The sequence below is a fragment of the Bombina bombina genome, chromosome 11, assembly GCF_027579735.1.
Source record: "Bombina bombina isolate aBomBom1 chromosome 11, aBomBom1.pri, whole genome shotgun sequence".
NCBI classification, from domain to species: domain Eukaryota; kingdom Metazoa; phylum Chordata; class Amphibia; order Anura; family Bombinatoridae; genus Bombina; species Bombina bombina.
The window spans coordinates 14,806,376-14,834,193 of NC_069509.1; the positions used below are offsets into that span (position 1 = coordinate 14,806,376).

The 27,818-nt window shown below is 32.7% G+C and overlaps 1 protein-coding gene across 1 annotated transcript in view; it reads right to left on the reverse strand.

The window, feature by feature from the left end:
• The window catches only part of LOC128642379 (uncharacterized), a 71,394-nt gene that overhangs the window by 32,698 nt on the left and 10,878 nt on the right, over positions 1-27,818 (reverse strand). The window contains exon 2 of the mRNA XM_053695130.1: positions 6,665-6,705. Within this exon, the coding sequence (XP_053551105.1) occupies positions 6,665-6,705 (41 nt within the window). The remainder of the gene's footprint in view (positions 1-6,664; positions 6,706-27,818) is intronic.

Here is a 27,818-nt window from a genome sequence, read left to right on the forward strand (position 1 = left end):
TTGTTCAAAGAACTCAGGCAACATTGGCAATAGGCAGAATTGCTTATGTCTAAATCTACGACAATGATAGTACTAACTGTTATGATATGTTTTTTTACAAGCAGTATCATTGCACTTTTATGAATATTCCAATATGTTAGATGGGTCCCATCTTCTTGCCTGCACACACAGGCGAGGTCCCTCCTATGCTCCCTTAGACCAGGATTGATTTGAATGCTTGCACTTATTTGTTGATTAGATTTGACGCCATTCTCTGTCTGGCGGGCGGGCGAGGCCATGGTCCACTACTAGGGCAAGAATCTGCGACCATGATGTTAACCTTGGTGGGCCGTGGGCTGCGCTTGCGGGTGAGACAGACCATTCGAGCCATACTGATCTGTAAGCATTTATTCCTGTTATGTTTACCAGTTAGTATAATTATGTTTTTCTTACTTATAGGACAATGATATTGTATACTGTTATGCTCTGTTATCTTATAAGTTTTAAAGTTCCACCTTATTGAGTATCCTAACGTACCAAATGGGACGACTGTTGGTGTTAGAGATTACGACCACTACCATAGGGTTCCTCTTTTAAAACTAGACAGTCTCACGCCAACCTCCCACCCAGTCCCTGATTCTATGGAGGGAACTTTCTAAAGTAAAATACAATGTAGTGGTTCCATATATATAAGAAGCATTTTAGGATCATGACAAAGACAATCACGACATGCGATCCCCAGACCTCCTAACATCCCCTTGCTTGTGGTCCAGTGACGCGACAGTTACAGAGCAATTCTGCAACAACATTACATAACAGACGACCACCCATTATCTCCCTCTCTCCTCCCCTCTCCCTCACTTAGGACTTGATAACTTATGTTTATTCACACTACTGTACTTTTCTCTCCCAGCTGCCGGCCTTACTGGCAACTTTTCATTAGATACTCACGAGTTTCACCCCCCCGAAACACAAGTTTACTCAGTAAACACCAGAACACAGATTCTATAAATCTTTCTCGCCTATAAGAGCGAATCATTCTTTTTTTGCTTCTTTTGTCTCTTTTTTTTTTCCTTCTCCATTTTCAGCATTCGAGTAATCCCACCCAGATATTAGGGCCTAGGATATCTATATAGGTTTTTCTCTTACCTTGGAAGCCTTCGGACTTCCTTCTGAGATCGTCTATTAGTCCTACACCCAGTCCCTCACCCACATCCCTTTTTTTTTTTTTTTCTTCTTCTCTTCTTTCTCCCTCTTTCTCTCTCTTTTTCCCTTTTCCCCGTGTCTGGCCTCCCGCTGAGACTCAACCTACAATGACGTCTTTTTGACTCTTAACGTAAAGGGTCTAAACACCCCTAACAAGCGAAGCCTATTGAAAAACTTTGTCAAGACTCAAGGTAGTGATGTGGTCTTTCTTCAGGAGACCCATTGGGCCTCCTCACAGATTCCATTTATTAAATTCCCCCAGTACCCAGATATCTTCCACTCAACGTACAAAGACAAGTCTAGAGGGGTCTCTATCCTTATTGGAAAACATACCTCTTTCCAACTCATACACCAGATAGGTGATGAGGAGGGACATTTCCTGATTCTGATTTGCAAACTTAATAATCAATTGTTCACGCTAGTCAATATTTATGCCCCAAATCAGGGACAGATACCATTCCTAAAAAAACTTCTTAATTCAGTTGATTGACTGAAACAGGGAACGCTAATAGTTGGGGGTGATTTCAACCTTATCTGGGATCCATACATGGATAAGAAAATACCAGCGTCTAAAACCTTGGACTCTTATTCTCTTTCGGTGGCCCCTAAATTTCGAAACGCGATATTTCAATATTCCTTGTACGATGTCTGGAGGGCCCTCCACCCAGACTCAAGAGACTATACCTATTTCTCAGCTTCCCATAGATCTTATTCACGTCTGGACTACTTTTTTGTTGACTCATGGACAATGTATCTAGTCCAGGACTCAAGAATCCATTATTGCATCTGGTTGGACCACGATGCAGTGTCCTTTAAGATTAAGAACGGAGACACTCGCACGGCTTTACCTTCATGGAAATTTCCCAAATTCCTTCTGAAAGACGCTATATTCATTAAACACCTCCAGGAAGAGATACAGCATTTCCTTGCAACAAATAAGGAAGGCCAGACCTCCCACCAGGTGAGATGGGCGAATCTGAAAGCCTACATAAGAGGTATTTGCATCTCCAAGCTCGCTAAGATACAGAAGCTCTCTAAGGCTCCTCTAGGCAAACTTGTGGTCGAATTGAGAGCAGCGGAGAGTCAGAACAGAGCAAACCCTTCCCAGCAGAATACTGCTGAAGTTGCACGCCTACGAAGTTTGATAAAGAGCCTGGAACTTGGTAGGATCCAGAAAGCACTAGCGACCTTCAAACAAGTATATTACCACAAGAGCAACAAAGCTGACTCTTTATTAGCGAATAAGCTCAAATGCCGCACGGCTGCTGCTAGAATTCCATTTATCCTACATAAAGGTCAGAAAGCATATGCTCCGGCGGATATTGGCTCTGCGTTTAAGGAGTTCTATAAGAATCTCTATAACATTAAACCTGAGGGTGCAATAGAGGAGTCCTCTATTGAAGGGATATCTCAATACCTCCAAAAATTACACCTGCCTAAGCTTTCAGAAGAGAACAAAGTTGCCCTGACACAGCCCTTCCAGGCCAGAGAGATTATGTTGTCTCTTAAAAACCTTAAAAATAATAAAGCGCCAGGACCAGACGGATTCCCTGGTTGCTTCTACAAAAAAATTTCAAATCAACTTATGCCGGCTCTTCACTCTTTCTTTAATGAAATTAAAGCTGAGGGTAAACTGCTACGCTAATTTTTGGAGGCATCTATAATTACTATCCCCAAACAAGGATCCCACATTGTGTAGTAGTTATTGTCCCATCTCGCTGATAAACATGGACACGAAGCTCTATTCTAAACTCCTTGCAGAGAGGATGTTATCCTTACTACCTTCTCTAATACAAATTGACCAGGTGGGATTCACCAAGGTACGTCAGGGACCTGATAATACGAGAAGATTACTCTTGATCTTGACCGACGCTAACAGAAGTGGTGTTCCGATGGTGGCCCTGTCGCTGGACGCGGAGAAGGCCTTCGACAGGGTCAGATGGGAGTTCCTGTGGGAAGTACTAAAGATCTTCGGTTTTCCCCAGCAGACTATCAGAGCCATTCAAGCGCTGTACTCGGCACCACATGCTAGAGTGAGAGGCCCTGGGTTCTGCTCTAATGAGGTGAACATTTCAAATGGTACAAGACAGGGGTGCCCCTTGTCTCCCCTTCTTTTCTCTCTGGTCATTGAACCTTTTATCAGACATTCCACACAGATAACGGGGATAGAGTACCCCCTTCATGAGGAGAAGATCCTGCTATTTGCGGATGATGTTACACTATTGTTGACCAACCCGGAAACTTCTATTCCAGCAGTGTTCGACTTGATTGATTCATTTATGAAGCTTAGCTACTATAAATCTAATAAGTCGAAAACAGAGGCATATGCCCTTAATGTTCCCCCTGAGAGACTGCAGACTCTGCAGAGTACCTTTGACTTCCAATGGTCTGACTCCCACATGATACATTTAGGGATTATCCTCAGCGCAGATCTTGATACTGTGATTAACAAGAATTATGACAAACTCCTCGGAGAGCTGAAAACTCTGTCACTGAAATGGGACTTTCAGGAGATCTTGTGGCTTGGCAGGGTGGCAACAGTTAAAATGTCGCTCCTACCGAAGGCTCTATATGTGTTCAGGTGCCTCCCAATTAATATCCCACATGGATATTTACAACAAATCCATAGACTGTTTTTACACTATGTATGGAAGAATAAAGTACCTAGAGTGGCGTACAAAATTCTACAAAGACCGTTCTCCAGTGGAGGTGTCGCGTTCCCTAACATATACCTTTACTATGAAGCGGCTAGACTCTCTCACATTTCAGCCTGGGGTATACTTGAGGAGAAGCCAGGTTGGCATAGGCTTGAAGAACAGGCTCTGCCTCCAGGACTCACCCTTAGAGATGTGATTTGGGTCCCCAAACACATGAATTTATGCAAAGACATCCCCAATCCTGTAGTACGTCAGACCTACTCAATGTGGCATGACCTACGTCACTGCACCACTATATCTCCACGCCCATCTCCCATTCATAGTATTACTGGTCTACTTTGGAAGTTCCCAAACATCCACTTAGATTTCTGGATAAATGAGGAGAAGCAATTAATTTCAGATCTTTACTCCTCAGGGGAGCTATCTCTAACCCCAAAAGACTGTGCACCTATGGTGAGAGATCCCAGGTGGTTCGGATTCGAGAGTATGAGAATCATGTCCCTTATTGGATCTAGAGGCTTTCCTAAGTCAGAGTTAAGGGAAATCACCAAATGGGAGGAGAGGTGGATAAAAGGAACAACCACGACCAGACCTCTATCCTTTCACTATGCGTCCCTTGTTAAGGACCAAATTTCTGGACCCCCATGGCAAATGAAAGCGTGGTGCAGAGACTTGGAGGTAATGATTTCGTTGGAGGATTTCTCCAAGGCAATTGTTCTCACGAAAAAGACCCTTCACTGTGTGACGGTGATGGAAACTTATATTAAAGTTCTCCTGAAGTGGCATAGGATGCCAGTGCGACTCTCCCTGATCTACAAAACAAGCAACCCGTATTGCTGGAGAAACTGCCAACAGTTAGGATCCGATCCCCACATTTGGTGGTCCTGTGATAAGATAAAACCGCTTTGGAAGGACGTCGAACTCCTCATCCAAACACTAAACATTGATTTATGCCTCACTCCACAAATTGCACTTTTTACACATCTTCTCGAACTCTATTGCTACCCCAGCTAAGAAAATGGTAATTTACATAGTGGCAGCTACAAAATTGTGTATTGCCAGATCTTGGAAGCAAGTAGAACCTCCATCACTAGCTGATGTATGCAATGTGGTAAGCCACTTTGCATCAATGGAAAGATATGTGGCGGGAGAGACCAATACAATAGAGTCTTACTGGCTGACTTGGCAGAATTGGTATGAGTGCCAGTAGACAGAGTGGGACTAACTTCTTGCTTTCTTCTAACCCTCCTCCCCTTTTTTCTTTTCCATTTTTTTTATTTTTTTTTATTTCTCCCCCCATTTTCCCTCACACCATGTATGCAAGTACCCCCTCCCCCTACTCCCTCCCCGTATATATGCTGGACAGCTGTAGCGACCTAGATAGGTCTTCTGAATTCTAAGGTGTATCTAGTAAGCATTACCACATAGAAATTGACCCTTTTTTGTGCAATAGACGCCCTTGACGCGTATACGAGATGCTTAGGCTTGAGCTACACATCATTTTATTCTTAGTCTATGGTTCCAATGCCATGCTTCCCATGACAATAGAAACAGACCCTGAACACCACCCAGAGTTGACTGAAGGTTTTTAAAGTCAGGAGTTTGAAGATGGGTTGGCGACCGGCAGCATTCTGGGCAGCCTAGAACATTCTTGAATGGCCAGCAATTGATAATATCTGAGGTTCTGGTTCTCTCAAACTATGTAAATAGACGCAGACCTAATGTACTCAATGTTTTTTTTTTCCTTTATTTTTTTTAATTGATGTACTGCAATTATGTGCAACTTCATCTTAATGTTTGTATTTGACTATTGTTACTTCAATAAAAACTTTATAAAAAAAAAAAAATAGTTCCAATTGAGCTTAAATTAATCACATTAAGAAAGGTGACCCATTTAACACCAGGAATCATATCTTTGAATTCTGTGTGAAATGTGTCTAAATCATTATTAAAATGTATCTAAGGTATTGGCATTCACTACCTTCTTAGGTAATGAGTTCCTTAATTTGTTTGCTCTTACACAAGAAAATGTTTACGTTGCTGGAGATTAAATTTCCTTTCCTTTAGCTTTAATTTGTGACCTCTTGTCACATATAATTTTCTTGTAATAAACAGAGCTTCCAGGATATCTGTAATTGGGGCTTGAATATATTTATATAAAGTAATTATGTCACCTCTCAAGCACCTTTTTTTTCTATCAAAAACAGATTCAGTTTGGCTAACCTCTCCTCATAGCTTAAATGTTCCATTCCCCTTATTAGTTTTGTGGACCTTCTCTGGACTTTTTCTAAGTCTGCAATGACTTTTTTTGAGATTGACCCCAAGAACTCCACTTCATACTCAGGTGAGGTCTTACCAGGGATTTATATAGTGATATAATTATGCTGTCCTCCCCTGCATCAATGCCTCTTTTAATACATGCTACTATCTTATTAGCCTTGTAATTAAATCATTTTCTATGTGTAGTAAAGATATTTCTGCTTTGGCTACATAAATTATTATATTGCAACACTAAACTAGCATTACGGAAATAACAATAATTGTATAGACATTGTAAAAATACAATTATTTTATTCAATGGTGAGGTAGATTATTTCCATTCAAATGATCAGCATTTTATTTTTGAATTTATCATTTTTTAGATGGATTCTTTTAAAATGTTTTTGAGTGCACAATATTTTAGTGATACCTCATGAGTCAAGGTCAGACAGTACTGATATTTTTAGCCATATCCTTCTTTCTCATTTTTACTATGCAGTTTATTAATTTTTTATGACAGCGATCTAATCCACAAAATAAAATAAATAAGTAGTTTGTGTTACCTGAGATACTGGAAGGCAGCAACCGAACAATGAAGACAATCCTATTTCAGAAGTAAAGTAGAACATAGTTATTAAACTAACCAGATGTCAAATGACAACAATACACTATAAATATAAATCACCCAGCCTTTATCTATAATTTAGATTTCTGCAACAAGCTGTTATTTCTTGACACTTTGCACAGTTCTTAATCAAAGCTCCATGTCCCTCTACTGACTCTAATTCTGATGAAGGCATTGAGTTGTAATTCATTTTCCATAAAAATAACAGATAATGAGCTATCATCTGGTCGAGTGGTTACTGGTTGGGTGAGTGGTTACTGGCTAGGCGAGTGGTAACTGGCTGGGCGAGTGGTTGATGGTTGGGCGAGTGGTTGCTGGTTGGGTGAGTGGTTACTGGCTGGGCAAGTGGTAACTGGCTGGACGAGTGGTAACTGGCTGGGCGAGTGGTTGCTGGTTGGGCGAGTGGTTGCTGGTTGGACGAGTGGTTGCTGGTTGGGTGAGTGGTAACTGGCTGGGCGAGTGGTAACTGGCTGGGCAAGTGGTTGCTGGCTGGGCGAGTGGATACTGGCTGGGCGAGTGGATACTGGCTGGGCGAGAGGATACTGTTTGGGCGAGTGGTTACTAGTTGGGTGAGTGGTAACTGGTTGTATTAATGCCTTACAAAGATTAAAGGGACTTTAAACCAAACATTTTCTTTCATGATTCAGACAGAAAATACAATTTTAAACCACATTCCATTTTACTTCTATTATCTAATTTGCTTCATTCTTTAGATATCTTTTGTTAAAAAATAGCAATGCACATGGGTGAGCCAATCACATGAGGCATCTATGTGGAGCCACCAATCAGCAGCTACTGGGCCTATATAGATATGCTTTTCAGAAAAGAATATCTAGAGAATAAAGCAAATTAGATAATAGAAGTAAATTAGAAAGTTGTTTTAAATGGTATTCTGTATCTGAATCATGAAAGAAAAAAATTGGGTTTAATATCCCTTTTAATAGATATAAAAACATGATTCTGTTCTCTCTTAGAGGCTGATTATCCATACCTCACCAGATCAGATGTGGTTTTTCATGTTGACCTTTGCAGGGGCTGATGTTGTTGATTTTTTTTTTTTTAAAATAGGGCAGTCCCTGCGAGTTGAGATTACTTTTATATAAAATAATGGAGCTTGCTTTTAAAGGACACTTACTGTAGCTTCATAGAGCAAAGTAAGCAGTGAGCATGTGGGGGCACTTTAAAAAGGAAATCCTGCAGCCAATATAAATTCCATTACGCTGCTTTCTGTGTATAGCATCTTACAATGGCTGCTATTTTCGTATGTGTGTGTTTGTCTATTAGGGAATAAAGTATTTTGGGGTATATTTATTATAGTGTGAGCGGACATGATACGATGTAGTGTATCATGTCCGCTGCAAATCGATAAATGCCGACAGCATACGCTGTCGGAATTTATCATTGCACCAGCAGTTCTTGTGAACTGCTGGTGCAATGCCGCCCCCTGCAGATTCGACCAATCAGTCGCTAACAGGGGGTGTCAATCAGCCCGATCGTATTTGATCGGGTTGATTTCTGTCCCCGGCCTCAGAGCAGGCGGACAGGTTATGGAGCAGCGGTCTTTGATAAATCGGCCCCATTTGAGTGTTTTCAGAAAAGCTCACCACCCTCTAACTGGCGAGAGAAAACTGTGAGATCTACAGTGCAAAAATCTTTACAGAATTACGTTGGGATTTGAAAGACAATTTCATATACGCGCCTGGAACTCCCATGTTTAGCCCATTTTTTGCAACAAAAAAAATATGCTTTGTATTTTGTACTTCTAAAAACGAATTTCAAAGATTTTTGCACATCCAGTGTACTTAAATTACGATGTGCACTGTGCATACTTAAAGGGACACTAAACACAATTTTTTTCTTTCATGATTCAGATAGAGCAGCAATTTTTAGCAACTTTCCAATTTACTCCTATTATCAATTTTTCTTCATTCTCTTGTTATCTTTATTTAAAAAGCAGGAATGTAAAGCATAGGAGCTGTCCATTTTAGGTTCAGCACCATGAATAATGCTTGCTTATTGGTGGCTATAAATTTGTTACGATTTTTGATAAATATTTTTATGTGAGTGGTTAATTTATTTATTTTCTATGGCCTAGATTTGGAGTTTGGCGGTAGCCGTGAAAACCAGCGTTAGAGGCTCCTAACGCTGGTTTTAGGCTACCTCCGGTATTTGGAGTCAGTCAAAAAAGGGTCTAACGCTCACTTTTCAGCCGCGACTTTTCCATACCGCAGATCCCCTTACGTAAATTGCGTATCCTATCTTTTCAATGGGATCTTTCTAACTCCGGTATTTAGAGTCGTTTCTGAAGTGAGCGTTAGAATTCAGCCGCAGAAAAAAGTCAGGAGTTAAGAGCTTTTTGGGCTAACGCCGGTTCATAAAGCTCTTAACTACTGTACTCTAAAGTACACTAACACCCATAAACTACATATGTACCCCTAAACCGAGGTCCCCCCACATCGCCGCCACTCGATTCATTTTTTTTAACCCCTAATCTGCCGACCGCCACCTACGTTATACTTATGTACCCCTAATCTGCTGCCCCTAACAACACCGACCCCTGTATTATATTTTTTAACCCCTAACCTGCCCCCCACAACGTCGCCGCCAGCTACCTACAATAATTAACCCCTAATCTGACGACCGCAAAGCGCCGCCACCTACATTATAGCTATGTACCCCTAATCTGCTGCCCCTAACACCGCCAACCCCTATATTATATTTATTAACCCCTAATCTGCCCCCCTCAACGTCGCCTCCACCTGCCTACACTTATTAATCCCTAATCTGCTGAGCGGACCGCACCGCTACTATAATAAAGTTATTAACCCCTAATCCGCCTCACTAACCCTATAATAAATAGTATTAACCCCTAATCTGCCCTCCCTAACATCGCCGACACCTAACTTCAATTATTAACCCCTAATCTGCCGACCGGAGCTCACCGCTATTCTAATAAATGTATGAACCCCTAAAGCTAAGTCTAACCCTAACACTAACACCCCCCTAAATTAAATATAATTTTAATCTAACGAAATTAATTAACTCTTATTAAATAAATTATTCCTATTTAAAGCTAAATACTTACCTGTAAAATAAATCCTACTATAGCTAGATTATAAATTATAATTACATTGTAGCTATTTTAGGATTAATATTTATTTTACAGGCAATTTTGTAATTATTTTAACCAGGTACAATAGCTATTAAATAGTTAAGAACTATTTAATAGTTACCTAGTTAAAATAATTACAAAATTACCTGTAAAATAAATCCTAACCTAAGTTACAATTAAACCTAACACTATACTATCTTTAAATTAATTAAATAAAATACCTACAATTACCTACAATTAAACCTAACACCACACTATCAATACATTAATTAAATACAATATCTACAAATAACTACAATGAAATAAACTAACTAAAGTACAAAAAATAACAAAGAACTAAGTTACAAAAAATAAAAAAATATTTACAAACATAAGAAAAATATTACAACAATTTTAAACTAATTACACCTACTCTAAGCCCCCTAATAAAATAACAAAGACCCCCAAAATAAAAAATGCCCTACCCTATTCTAAATTACTAAAGTTAAAAGCTCTTTTACCTTACCAGCCCTGAACAGGGCCCTTTGCGGGGCATGCCCCAAGAAGTTCAGCTCTTTTGCCTGTAAAAAAAAACATACAATACCCCCCCCAACATTACAACCCACCACCCACATACCCCTAATCTAACCCAAACCCCCCTTAAATAAACCTAACACTAAGCCCCTGAAGATCATCCTACCTTGTCTTCACCTCACCAGGTATCACTGATCCATCCTGGCTCCAAAATCTTCATCCAACCCAAGCGGGGGCTGGCGATCCATCATCCGGTGGCTGAAGAGGTCCAGAAGAGGCTCCAAAGTCTTCATCCTATCCGGGAAGAAGAGGCGATCCAGACCGGCAACCATCTTGATCCAAGCGGCATCTTCTATCTTCATCCGATGACGACCGTCTCCATCCTGAAGACCTCCACCGCGGACCCATCTTCATCGGGCGACGTCCAACTGAAGAATGACGGTTCCTTTAAGGGACGTCATCCAAGATGGCGTCCCTCGAATTCCGATTGGCTGATAGGATTCTATCAGCCAATCGGAATTAAGGTAGTAATATTCTGATTGGCTGATGGAATCAGCCAATCAGAATCAAGTTCAATCCGATTGGCTGATCCAATCAGCCAATCAGATTGAGCTCGCATTCTATTGGCTGTTCCGATCAGCCAATAGAATGCGAGCTCAATCTGATTGGCTGATTGGATCAGCCAATCGGATTGATCTTGATTCTGATTGGCTGATTCCATCAGCCAATCAGAATATTCCTACCTTAATTCCGATTGGCTGATAGAATCCTATCAGCCAATCGGAATTCGAGGGACGCCATCTTGGATGACGTCCCTTAAAGGAACCGTCATTCTTCAGTTGGACGTCGCCGGATGAAGATGGGTCCGCGGTGGAGGTCTTCAGGATGGAGCCGGTCGTCATCGGATGAAGATAGAAGATGCCGCTTGGATCAAGATGGTTGCCGGTCCGGATCGCCTCTTCTTCCCGGATAGGATGAAGACTTTGGAGCCTCTTCTGGACCTCTTCAGCCACTGGATGATGGATCGCCAGCCCCCGCTTGGGTTGGATGAAGATTTTGGAGCCAGGACGGATCGGTGATACCTGGTGAGGTGAAGACAAGGTAGGATGATCTTCAGGGGCTTAGTGTTAGGTTTATTTAAGGGGGGTTTGGGTTAGATTAGGGGTATGTGGGTGGTGGGTTGTAATGTTGGGGGGGGTATTGTATGTTTTTTTTACAGGCAAAAGAGCTGAACTTCTTGGGGCATGCCCCGCAAAGGGTCCTGTTCAGGGCTGGTAAGGTAAAAGAGCTTTTAACTTTAGTAATTTAGAATAGGGTAGGGCATTTTGTTATTTTGGGGGTCTTTGTTATTTTATTAGGGGGCTTAGAGTAGGTGTAATTAGTTTAAAATTGTTGTAATATTTTTCTTATGTTTGTAAATATTTTTTTATTTTTTGTAACTTAGTTCTTTTTTATTTTTTGTACTTTAGTTAGTTTATTTCATTGTAGTTATTTGTAGATATTGTATTTAATTAATGTATTGATAGTGTAGTGTTAGGTTTAATTGTAGGTAATTGTAGGTATTTTATTTAATTAATTTAAAGATAGTATAGTGTTAGGTTTAATTGTAACTTAGGTTAGGATTTATTTTACAGGTAATTTTGTAATTATTTTAACTAGGTAACTATTAAATAGTTCTTAACTATTTAATAGCTATTGTACCTGGTTAAAATAATTACAAAGTTGCCTGTAAAATAAATATTAATCCTAAAATAGCTACAATGTAATTATAATTTATATTGTAGCTATATTAGGATTTATTTTACAGGTAAGTATTTAGCTTTAAATAGGAATAATTTATTTAATAAGAGTTAATTAATTTCGTTAGATTAAAATTATATTTAATTTAGGGGGGTGTTAGTGTTAGGGTTAGACTTAGCTTTAGGGGTTAATACATTTATTAGAATAGCGGTGAGCTCCGGTCGGCAGATTAGGGGTTAATAATTGAAGTTAGGTGTCGGCGATGTTAGGGAGGGCAGATTAGGGGTTAATACTATTTATTATAGGGTTAGTGAGGCGGATTAGGGGTTAATAACTTTATTATAGTAGCGGTGCGGTCCGCTCGGCAGATTAGGGGTTAATAAGTGTAGGCAGGTGGGGGCGACGTTGTGGGCGGCAGATTAGGGGTTAATAAATATAATATAGGGGTCGGCGGTGTTAGGGGCAGCAGATTAGGGGTACATAAGGATAATGTAAGTAGCGGCGGTTTACGGAGCGGCAGATTAGGGGTTAAAAATAATATGCAGGGGTCAGCGATAGCGGGGGTGGCAGATTAGGGGTTAATAAGTGTAAGGTTAGGGGTGTTTAGACTCGGGGTACATGTTAGGGTGTTAGGTGCAGACGTAGGAAGTGTTTCCCCATAGCAAACAATGGGGCTGCGTTAGGAGCTGAACGTGGCTTTTTTGCAGGTGTTAGGTTTTTTTTCAGCTCAAACAGCCCCATTGTTTCCTATGGGGGAATCGTGCACGAGCACGTTTTTGAGGCTGGCCGCGTCCGTAAGCAACTCTGGTATCGAGAGTTGCAGTTGCGTTAAAAATGCTCTACGCTCCTTTTTTGGAGCCTAACGCAGCGATTCTGTGGACTCTCAATACCAGAGTTATTTTAGAGGTGCGGCCAGAAAAAAGCCGGCGTTAGCTACGCGGGTCGTTACCGACAAAACTCTAAATCTAGCCGTATGATTTTAAAATTACAAAATTATGAAATGTTATTGGGCACTTTTGTAATGTATGCATCTACTCCCCATACAAAAATGCAATATATGCCCCCATAGTGGCTTTATAGAATTCCCCCAGGGAAATAGAAGGGCTATGATCATTCTTATAGAATCTCATCAGCCCAGAGAGCTTTAGATAACCGGCCTCATAGAAAATATTGATCTAAAGCTCTCTGCTGAAGTGAAATTACCTAAAATGATACTCCAGCACTGCAAGATCCCTAGTTGAATTCTTAAAAGGCACATTTTCTCCAAGGGGCATTCCCTGCATTTCTGTATGTGAAGGTGAGACAAATCCAGAGCAATATAGCATTGCATGATATGGCAGTTCTGCTGCATTTACACTTTCTGCTTTATATGTAATATTACTATGCACTTCAGATTCAGTTTTATTACATTTAAACTTTGCAGTTTCTATTTAGCATTTTATTTTGTATTCAGCAGTGTATTTAGGATTACAAATTCTGAATATGTTTTTACAGTTTCTGTGTAACTTTAAAAAAACTAGGATCATACTTTGTATATTTATGTGTATCTTTTACAAATTACATTGCATATATTTCCTATACTGTATTTAAAATAAAGCTGAAAAAATGACTACAATTTATCTTGCTTTTGCATATAGTTTAGTATATATTACCTTTCTGTTATGTCAATAAGTGAATTTTGCACAAACTTCCCCTACTTATAGCTGGTAGCAAATAAAATAAACCAGACCAACTTGTTGCTTACAGCATTTAACAAGACTTGTGAAGAGTTCAGACATACCCTGGAAACTCCCCTATTCAGACCACTTTCTGAAGCTGTGTTTTACTTCACAATGGAGAAAATACAATTTGGAGAAAATGTAAGTTGTACATTATACACAGAAATATACAAATTATGATTCTAAGTGGCCTATTTATCATGATGTGAGCGGACATGATCCGATATTGTGGATCATGTCCGCTGCACATCGATAAATGCCGACAGTATACGCTCTCAACATTAATCATTGCACCAGCAGTTCTGGTGAACTGCTGGTGCAATACCGCCTCCTGCAGATTTGCAGCCAATCAGCCGCTAGCAGGGGGTGTCAATCAACCCGATTTTGTACTAAATTACAAAAAATAACAAACAAAATTATCCAAAATAAAAACAATTACACCTAATCTAATAGCCCTATGAAAATAAAAAAGCCTCCCAAAAAAAAAAACCTAGCTTACAATAAACTAACAATAGCCCTTAAAAGGGCCTTTTGTAGGGCATTTCCCTAAAGATATCAGCTCTTTTACCTGTAAAAAAATACAAAGACCCCCCAACAGTAAAACCTAGCACTCAACCAACCCCCCAAAATAAAAAACCTAACTCTAACAAAAACCTAAGCTACCCATTGCCCTGAAAAGGACACTCAGCTCTTTTACATTTCCCTTAAAAGGGCATTCAGCTCTTTTTAAAAAAAAAGCCCAAACCCTAATCTAAAAAAAAAATAACACCCACATTTTTTTAAAAAAAACCTAACACTAACCCCCGACGATCCACTTACAGTTTCTGAAGTCCGGACATCCAGGCAACGAGAAGTCTTCATCCAGGTGGCGACGACTTCATCCATCCAGGCAGTGTCTTCTATCTTCATCCAGGCGGCATCTTCTATCTTCATCCTGGTGGTGTCTTCTATCTTCATTCCGGCAGCACGGAGCAGGTCCATCCTTGAAGACATCCGGTGCGGAGCATCCTCTTCATACGGTCACCGCCGTAGACTGAATCTTCAATGCAAGGGTGCCTTTTCAAAATGGCATCCCTTGCATTCCTATTGGCTGATTTGATTTTTTAAATTCAAATCAGCCAATAGGATAAGAGCTACTGAAATCCTATTAGTTGTTCAAATCAGCCAATAGGATGAGAGCTACTGAAATTAAATTGGCTATTCAAATCAGATTAGGATTTGGGCTTTTTTTTAAAAAAGCTGAATGCCCTTTTAAGGGCAATGTTAAAGAGCTGAATGAATACCCTTTTAAGGACAATGCCCATACAAATGCCCTTTTTAGGGCAATGGGTAGCTTAGGTTTGTTTAGAGTTAGGTTTTTTTATTTTGGGAGGTTGGTTGGGTGGTGGGTTTTACTGTTGGAGGGGTCTTTGTATTTTTTTACAGTTAAAAGAGCTGATTTTCTTGAGGGCAATTCCCTACAAAAGGCCCTTTTAAGGGCTATTGGTAGTTTATTGTAGGCTATGGGTTTTTTTTTGGTGGGGGGCTTTTTAATTTTAATAGGGCTATTACATTAGGTGTAATTGTTTTTATTTTGGATAATTTCATTTGTTATTTTTCATAATTTAGTGTTTGTTATTTTTTGTAATTTTGTATTTTTTATTTTTTGTAATTTAAGACATTAGTAGTGTTAGTTTTTTTTAATATGTAATTTAGTTTGTTTAATTTTAGTATAATGGTTATGTTAGGTTAAAAAAAAAAAATCACAGGTAAGTTTTTATTTATTTTAAGATAGGGATATTGTAATTTGAATTAAATTTTAGGGGGTTGTAGTTTAATTTAGTTAATTTAGTTTTTTGCGATGTGGGGGGCTGGTGGTTTAGGGGCTAATAGGTTTATTTAGTGGTGGTGATGTGGGAGGCCAGAGGTTTAGAGGTTAATAAATTTATTTAGTGGTGGCGATGTTGGGGGACTGCAGAATAGAGGTTAATAGCTTTATTATAGTGCTAGTGATGTTGGGGTGTGGGGAAATAGGGGTTAATAACTTTATTATAGTGGCAGCGATGTTGGGGAGTGGAGGAATAGGGGTTAATAACTTATTAGTGGCGGTAATGTCGGAAGCAGCAGATTAGGAGTTAATAACTTTATTTTGGTGTCGGCGATGTCAGGGGCAGCAGATTAGGGGTGTTTAGACTTGGGGTTTATGTCAGTGTTAGGTTTAAACTTAACTTTTTTCCCCCATAGACATTAATGCTTCAGGTGTTAGTTTGGGGAAAGCATGCACGAGCACGACAAAGCAGCCCTTGTTTTTTGTGCGGTATGGAGCTTATCGCCACCCTATCACATGCACAAGGCGACTTTTCAGAAACTTGTAATGGCAGCGCTATGGAGAGTGAAATGAGGCAACTTTTGTTGCGTTCGTTTCGCACCATCTATAGTGCAAAAATTTAATCTAGGTGATAAAGCTTTAATATAAATGTATTATTTATTAGTCACTAAACGTCATTCACATTTTATTTGCATTTTGTATTTTTTTATTTATTCACAAATGAATTGGTTCACATTTTAATCCCGGCTCACTTTAGAAGAATCTTTCTGTAACTAATGAAATCTATTCTATATTCTCACTGCCATAGAGTTTATTTGTATATACAGTTTTATATCTAATAACATTTGCAAGATCAAATAACAGAACGTTACTGATACTAGACAATAGAAATACAGTCTTTACCTTACTACAGCACCAATTAGCTCCACAGATAAATAAGATATATAAGGGATTAGGTGAAACCCTAATAAGGAACTATTACAAATCTAACATAAGGCGCTGGTCCTTGTCTATGAATAAATTGTGTACTACCTGAAGGTGTCCTAAGACGTAAGCTTAAAGGAGCACTGAACCGATTCAGATAGAGCCTGCAATTTTAATCAACTTTCTAATTTACTCCTATTATCAAATTTTCTTCATTCTCTTGGTATCTTTATTTGAAAAGAAAGAATGTAAGTTTAGATGCCGGCCCATTTTTGGTGAACAACCTGGGTTGTTCTTGCTGATTGGTGGATAAATTCACCCACCAATACACAAGTGCTGTCCAGCGTACTGAACTAAAAATTGGCTTAGATGCCTTCTTTTACAAATAAAGATAGCAAGAGAACGAGTTGCTTAAAATTGCATGCTCTATCTGAATCACAAAAGAAAAAAATTTGGGTTTAGTGCTCCTTTAAGAGTCGGATCATTTCTGGAGGACTATACGGCAGCAGTTTTGCAAGAATGTTATCCATATGCAAGAGCACTATATTTCCTGTCCTGTAGTGCTACAGATGCTACCTAGGTATCTATACAACACAGAATAGCATGCGAACAAAGCAAATTTGATTAAAGATGTTTTAAAAAATTGTATGTTCTGTCTGAATCACAAAAGAAAAATATTGGTATTCATATCCCTTTCAAGGGCTTTCAAAACCTCACCAGTATAGAGAGAAATCACACAAAAAAAACATTTTTAATTTGAGCTTTCATTCTATTGGCTGATTGGAATAGCCAATAGAATGGAAGCTCAATCCTATTGGCTGATTGCAACAGTCAATATAATTTTTTCACCTTTAATTCCTATTGGCTGATAGAATTCTATCAGCCAATCGGAATTCAAGGGATGCCATCTCGGATGACGTCCCTTAACGGGTACCTTCAGTGTACGGCTGGGACTGTATGAAGAGGATGCTCCGAGCTGGATGTCTTGAAGTTGGAGCTGCTCCGTGTCAGAAGGATGAAGATAGAAGATGCGGTCTGGATGAAGACTTCTGCCCGCTTTGATGAGGACTTCGACGGCTGGATGAAGATAGATGTCCGGACTTTGAAAACTATAAGTGGATCGTCAGGGGTTAGTGTTAGGTTTTTTTAAGAGTTTTTTGGGTGGGTTTTATTTTTAGCTTAGGGTTTGGGCACTTCGTAAAAGAGCTGATTGCCCTTTTCAGGGCATGGCAAAAGAGCTAAATGCCATTTTCAGGGCAATGGTTAAATTAGGTTTATTTAGATAGGTTTTTATTTGGGGGGTTTGGTTGTGTGGGTGGTGGGTTTTACTGTTGAGGGGTTTTTGTATTTTTTTTTTACAGGTAAAAGAGCTGATTTCTTTGGGGCAATGCCCCACAAAAGGCCCTTTTAAGGGCTATTGGCAGTTTAGTGTAGGCAAGCTTTTTTTATTTTGGGGGGGCTTTTTTATTTTGATAAGGCTATTAGATTATTTATTTTTTTATTTTGTGTAATTTAGTGTTTATTTATTTTTTTGTAATTTAGATAATTGTATTTTATTAATTTTATTTATTTTATTGTAATGTTAGGTTTTAGTGTAAGGCAGGTTAGGTTTCATTTTACAGGTAACTTTGTATTTATTTTAGCTAGGTAGTTAGTAAATAGTTGCTAACTATTTACTAACTAATCTACTTAGTTAAAATAAATACAAACTTACCTGTGAAATAAAAATAAAACCTAAGCTAGCTACAATATAGGGTTAGGTTTAGGGGTTAATATATTTATGTAGTGATACGGGAGGGCGGCAGTTTAGGGGTTAATAAGTTTATTTCAGTGGCAACGATGTCGGGGAGCGGCGGAATAGGGGTTAACATTTTTTAAGTGGTGGCGATGTCTGGAGCAGCAGATTAGGGGTTAATTAATTTATTATAGTGTTTGCGATGCGGGAGGGCCTCGGTTTAGGGGTTAATAGGAAGTTTATGGGTGTTAGTGTACTTTTTAACACTTTAGTTATGAGTTTTATGGTACAGCTTTGTAACTCAAAACTCATAGCTACTGACTGTAGATAGCGGTACGGATTTTGTCAGTATAGGGTATACTGCTCACTTTTTGACCTCCCAGGCAAACTCTTAATACCGGCGCTATGGAAGTCCCATTGAAAAAGGACTTTTTTAAAAGTGCGGTACTGACATTGCGTGACGGACAAAAAGGTGTGTGGTACACCTATACCTGCATGACTTGTAAGAGCGGCGTTAGGAAAAATCATCGTTATGAAGCATAACGATGCATTTTCACTCATAACGCCAAACTCGTAATCTAGCTGTATATAGTTAACTATTTTATAACTAATAATAATTAATAATAATATTTTACAAGATCTAATAACAGAGGGCTATATTACAAGTGGAGCCCTAATTTATTGTGCGTCTGTAAATGGGCAAATTTGCCCATTTTCAGGCGCACAATAAATAACCTGCCATTACAAGTAAGCTTGCATTAGCAATTAGCATTTAGAACATTAACCAGAGATCAGAACTCGGGATAATTTTCTAAAAATAAAGAGTCTTTTATTTTTTTATGAAAAAATAATGCACGGAAAGTTTCTAGGGGTTAAAAGTCGCAGGTGTGACTGAAAAGTGCCTTTCCATTTTTTTGCAGTCTTGTTCCCAGTAAATATATATGTATATGCTTATATACATATATATTTATGTGTTAGTATGTGTATATACATATATATTTATGTGTTACTATGTGTATATACAGATATATTTATGTGTTAGTATGTGTATATACATATATATTTATGTGTTACTATGTGTATATACATATATATTTATGTGTTACTATCTGTATATACATATATATTTATGTGTTATTATGTGTATATACATATATATTTATGTGTTACTATGTGTATATACATATATATTTATGTGTTATTATGTGTATATACATATATATTTATGTGTTAATATTTGTATATACATATATATTTATGTGTTATTATGTGTATATACATATATATTTATGTGTTAATATGTGTATATACATATATATTTATGTGTTATTATGTGTATATACATATATATTTATGTGTTACTATGTGTATATACATATATATTTATGTGTTAGTATGTGTATATACATATATATTTATGTGTTATTATGTGTATATACATATATATTTATGTGTTAGTATGTGTATATACATATATATTTATGTGTTACTATGTGTATATACAGATATATTTATGTGTTAGTATGTGTATATACATATATATTTATGTGTTACTATGTGTATATACATATATATTTATGTGTTATTATGTGTATATACATATATATTTATGTGTTACTATGTGTATATACATATATATTTATGTGTTAGTATGTGTATATACATATATATTTATGTGTTACTATGTGTATATACATATATATTTATGTGTTTTTATGTGTATATACATATATATTTATGTGTTACTATGTGTATATACATATATATTTATGTGTTATTATGTGTATATACATATATATTTATGTGTTACTATGTGTATATACATATATATTTATGTGATAGTATGTGTATATACATATATATTTATGTGTTAGTATGTGTATATACATATATATTTATGTGTTACTATGTGTATATACATATATATTTATGTGTTACTATCTGTGTATATACATATATATTTATGTGATAGTATGTGTATATACATATATATTTATGTGTTAGTATGTGTATATACATATATATTTATGTGTTACTATGTGTATATACATATATATTTATGTGTTACTATGTGTATATACATATATATTTATGTGTTATTATGTGTATATACATATATATTTATGTGTTATTATGTGTATATACATATATATTTATGTGTTACTATGTGTATATACATATATATTTATGTGTTACTATGTGTATATATTTATATATTTATGTGTTAATATGTGTATATACATATATATTTATGTGTTACTATGTGTATATACATATATATTTATGTGTTCCACTGTGTATATACATATATATTTATGTGTTAGTATGTGTATATACATATATATTTATGTGTTATTATGTGTATATACATATATATTTATGTGTTATTATGTGTATATACATATATATTTATGTGTTATTATGTGTATATACATATATATTTATGTGTTACTATGTGTATATACATATATATTTATGTGTTATTATGTGTATATATATATATATTTATGTGTTATTATGTGTATATACATATATATTTATGTGTTACTATGTGTATATACATATATATTTATGTGTTACTATGTGTATATACATATACTGTATATTTATGTGTCACTATGTGTATATACATATATATTTATGTGTTACTATGTGTATATACATATACTGTATATTTATGTGTTACTATGTGTATATACATATATATTTATGTGTTACTATGTGTATATACATATATATTTATGTGTTACTATGTGTATATACATATATATTTATGTGTTAGTATGTGTATATACATATATATTTATGTGTTCCACTGTGTATATACATATATATTTATGTGTTAGTATGTGTATATACATATATATTTATGTGTTATTATGTGTATATACATATATATTTATGTGTTACTATGTGTATATACATATATATTTATGTGTTCCACTGTGTATATACATATATATTTATGTGTTAGTATGTGTATATACATATATATTTATGTGTTATTATGTGTATATACATATATATTTATGTGTTACTATGTGTATATACATATATATTTATGTGTTCCACTGTGTATATACATATATATTTATGTGTTACTATGTGTATATATTTATATATTTATGTGTTAATATGTGCATATACATATATATTTATGTGTTAATATGTGCATATACATATATATTTATGTGTTAGTATGTGTATATACATATATATTTATGTGTTATTATGTGTATATACATATATATTTATGTGTTATTATGTGTATATACATATATATTTATGTGTTAATATGTGTATATACATATATATTTATGTGTTACTATGAGTATATACATATATATTTATGTGTTATGTGTATATACATATATATTTATGTGTTATGTGTATATACATATATATTTATGTGTTCCACTGTGTATATACATATATATTTATGTGTTAGTATGTGTATATACATATATATTTATGTGTTACTATGTGTATATACATATATATTTATGTGTTACTATGTGTATATACATATATATTTATGTGTTCCACTGTGTATATACATATATATTTATGTGTTAGTATGTGTATATACATATATATTTATGTGTTATTATGTGTATATACATATATATTTATGTGTTATTATGTGTATATACATATATATTTATGTGTTAGTATGTGTATATACAGATATATTTATGTGTTAATATGTGCATATACATATATATTTATGTGTTAGTATGTGTATATACATATATATTTATGTGTTAGTATGTGTATATACATATATATTTATGTGTTACTATGTGTATATACATATATATTTATGTGTTATTATGTGTATATACATATATATTTATGTGTTATTATGTATATATACATATATATTTATGTGTTAATATGTGTATATACATATATATTTATGTGTTACTATGAGTATATACATATATATTTATGTGTTATGTGTATATACATATATATTTATGTTTTATGTGTATATACATATATATTTATGTGTTATGTGTATATACATATATATTTATGTGTTCCACTGTGTATATACATATATATTTATGTGTTAGTATGTGTATATACATATATATTTATGTGTTACTATGTGTATATACATATATATTTATGTGTTACTATGTGTATATACATATATATTTATGTGTTCCACTGTGTATATACATATATATTTATGTGTTAGTATGTGTATATACATATATATTTATGTGTTATTATGTGTATATACATATATATTTATGTGTTATTATGTGTATATACATATATATTTATGTGTTATTATGTGTATATACATATATATTTATGTGTTACTATGTGTATATACATATATATTTATGTGTTATTATGTGTATATACATATATATTTATGTGTTATTATGTGTATATACATATATATTTATGTGTTACTATGTGTATATACATATATATTTATGTGTTATTATGTGTATATACATATATATTTATGTGTTACTATGTGTATATACATATACTGTATATTTATGTGTTACTATGTGTATATACATATATATTTATGTGTTACTATGTGTATATACATATACTGTATATTTATGTGTTACTATGTGTATATACATATATATTTATGTGTTACTATGTGTATATACATATATATTTATGTGTTAGTATGTGTATATACATATATATTTATGTGTTCCACTGTGTATATACATATATATTTATGTGTTAGTATGTGTATATACATATATATTTATGTGTTCCACTGTGTATATACATATATATTTATGTGTTACTATGTGTATATACATATATATTTATGTGTTATTATGTGTATATGCATATATATTTATGTGTTACTATGTGTATATACATATATATTTATGTGTTACTATGTGTATATACATATATATTTATGTGTTACTATGTGTATATACATATATATTTATGTGTTACTATGTGTATATACATATATATTTATGTGTTATTATGTGTATATACATATATATTTATGTATTATTATGTGTATATACATATATATTTATGTGCTACTATGTGTATATACATATATATTTATGTGTTATTATGTGTATATACATATATATTTATGTGTTCCACTGTGTATATACATATATATTTATGTGTTACTATGTGTATATACATATATATTTATGTGTTAGTATGTGTATATACATATATATTTATGTGTTACTATGTGTATATACATATATATTTATGTGTTATTATGTGTATATACATATATATTTATGTGTTAGTATGTGTATATACATATATATTTATGTGTTACTATGTGTATATACATATATATTTATGTGTTACTATGTGTATATACATATATATTTATGTGTTATTATGTGTATATACATATATATTTATGTGTTAGTATGTGTATATACATATATATTTATGTGTTAATATGTGTATATACATATATATTTATGTGTTACTATGTATATATACATATATATTTATGTGTTATTATGTGTATATACATATATATTTATGTGTTACTATGTGTATATACATATATATTTATGTGTTAGTATGTGTATATACATATATATTTATGTGTTAGTATGTGTATATACATATATATTTATGTTTTAGTATGTGTATATACATATATATTTATGTGTTATTATGTGTATATACATATATATTTATGTGTTATTATGTGTATATACATATATATTTATGTGTTATTATGTGTATATACATATATATTTATGTGTTACTATGTGTATATACATATATATTTATGTGTTAGTATGTGTATATACATATATATTTATGTGTTAGTATGTGTATATACATATATATTTATGTGTTACTATGTGTATATACATATATATTTATGTGTTATTATGTGTATATACATATATATTTATGTGTTACTATGTGTATATACATATATATTTATGTGTTACTATGTGTATATACATATATATTTATGTGTTATTATGTGTATATACATATATATTTATGTGTTCCACTGTGTATATACATATATATTTATGTGTTACTATGTGTATATACATATATATTTATGTGTTAGTATGTGTATATACATATATATTTATGAGTTACTATGTGTATATACATATATATTTATGTGTTACTATGTGTATATACATATATATTTATGTGTTATTATGTGTATATACATATATATTTATGTGTTAGTATGTGTATATACATATATATTTATGTGTTACTATGTGTATATACAGATATATTTATGTGTTAGTATGTGTATATACATATATATTTATGTGTTACTATGTGTATATACATATATATTTATGTGTTACTATCTGTATATACATATATATTTATGTGTTATTATGTGTATATACATATATATTTATGTGTTACTATGTGTATATACATATATATTTATGTGTTATTATGTGTATATACATATATATTTATGTGTTAATATTTGTATATACATATATATTTATGTGTTATTATGTGTATATACATATATATTTATGTGTTAATATGTGTATATACATATATATTTATGTGTTATTATGTGTATATACATATATATTTATGTGTTACTATGTGTATATACATATATATTTATGTGTTAGTATGTGTATATACATATATATTTATGTGTTATTATGTGTATATACATATATATTTATGTGTTAGTATGTGTATATACATATATATTTATGTGTTACTATGTGTATATACAGATATATTTATGTGTTAGTATGTGTATATACATATATATTTATGTGTTACTATGTGTATATACATATATATTTATGTGTTATTATGTGTATATACATATATATTTATGTGTTACTATGTGTATATACATATATATTTATGTGTTAGTATGTGTATATACATATATATTTATGTGTTACTATGTGTATATACATATATATTTATGTGTTTTTATGTGTATATACATATATATTTATGTGTTACTATGTGTATATACATATATATTTATGTGTTATTATGTGTATATACATATATATTTATGTGTTACTATGTGTATATACATATATATTTATGTGATAGTATGTGTATATACATATATATTTATGTGTTAGTATGTGTATATACATATATATTTATGTGTTACTATGTGTATATACATATATATTTATGTGTTACTATCTGTGTATATACATATATATTTATGTGATAGTATGTGTATATACATATATATTTATGTGTTAGTATGTGTATATACATATATATTTATGTGTTACTATGTGTATATACATATATATTTATGTGTTACTATGTGTATATACATATATATTTATGTGTTATTATGTGTATATACATATATATTTATGTGTTATTATGTGTATATACATATATATTTATGTGTTACTATGTGTATATACATATATATTTATGTGTTACTATGTGTATATATTTATATATTTATGTGTTAATATGTGTATATACATATATATTTATGTGTTACTATGTGTATATACATATATATTTATGTGTTCCACTGTGTATATACATATATATTTATGTGTTAGTATGTGTATATACATATATATTTATGTGTTATTATGTGTATATACATATATATTTATGTGTTATTATGTGTATATACATATATATTTATGTGTTATTATGTGTATATACATATATATTTATGTGTTACTATGTGTATATACATATATATTTATGTGTTATTATGTGTATATATATATATTTATGTGTTATTATGTGTATATACATATATATTTATGTGTTACTATGTGTATATACATATATATTTATGTGTTACTATGTGTATATACATATACTGTATATTTATGTGTCACTATGTGTATATACATATATATTTATGTGTTACTATGTGTATATACATATACTGTATATTTATGTGTTACTATGTGTATATACATATATATTTATGTGTTACTATGTGTATATACATATATATTTATGTGTTACTATGTGTATATACATATATATTTATGTGTTAGTATGTGTATATACATATATATTTATGTGTTCCACTGTGTATATACATATATATTTATGTGTTAGTATGTGTATATACATATATATTTATGTGTTATTATGTGTATATACATATATATTTATGTGTTACTATGTGTATATACATATATATTTATGTGTTCCACTGTGTATATACATATATATTTATGTGTTAGTATGTGTATATACATATATATTTATGTGTTATTATGTGTATATACATATATATTTATGTGTTACTATGTGTATATACATATATATTTATGTGTTCCACTGTGTATATACATATATATTTATGTGTTACTATGTGTATATATTTATATATTTATGTGTTAATATGTGCATATACATATATATTTATGTGTTAATATGTGCATATACATATATATTTATGTGTTAGTATGTGTATATACATATATATTTATGTGTTATTATGTGTATATACATATATATTTATGTGTTATTATGTGTATATACATATATATTTATGTGTTAATATGTGTATATACATATATATTTATGTGTTACTATGAGTATATACATATATATTTATGTGTTATGTGTATATACATATATATTTATGTGTTATGTGTATATACATATATATTTATGTGTTCCACTGTGTATATACATATATATTTATGTGTTAGTATGTGTATATACATATATATTTATGTGTTACTATGTGTATATACATATATATTTATGTGTTACTATGTGTATATACATATATATTTATGTGTTCCACTGTGTATATACATATATATTTATGTGTTAGTATGTGTATATACATATATATTTATGTGTTATTATGTGTATATACATATATATTTATGTGTTATTATGTGTATATACATATATATTTATGTGTTAATATGTGTATATACATATATATTTATGTGTTACTATGAGTATATACATATATATTTATGTGTTATGTGTATATACATATATATTTATGTTTTATGTGTATATACATATATATTTATGTGTTATGTGTATATACATATATATTTATGTGTTCCACTGTGTATATACATATATATTTATGTGTTAGTATGTGTATATACATATATATTTATGTGTTACTATGTGTATATACATATATATTTATGTGTTACTATGTGTATATACATATATATTTATGTGTTCCACTGTGTATATACATATATATTTATGTGTTAGTATGTGTATATACATATATATTTATGTGTTATTATGTGTATATACATATATATTTATGTGTTATTATGTGTATATACATATATATTTATGTGTTATTATGTGTATATACATATATATTTATGTGTTACTATGTGTATATACATATATATTTATGTGTTATTATGTGTATATACATATATATTTATGTGTTATTATGTGTATATACATATATATTTATGTGTTACTATGTGTATATACATATATATTTATGTGTTATTATGTGTATATACATATATATTTATGTGTTACTATGTGTATATACATATACTGTATATTTATGTGTTACTATGTGTATATACA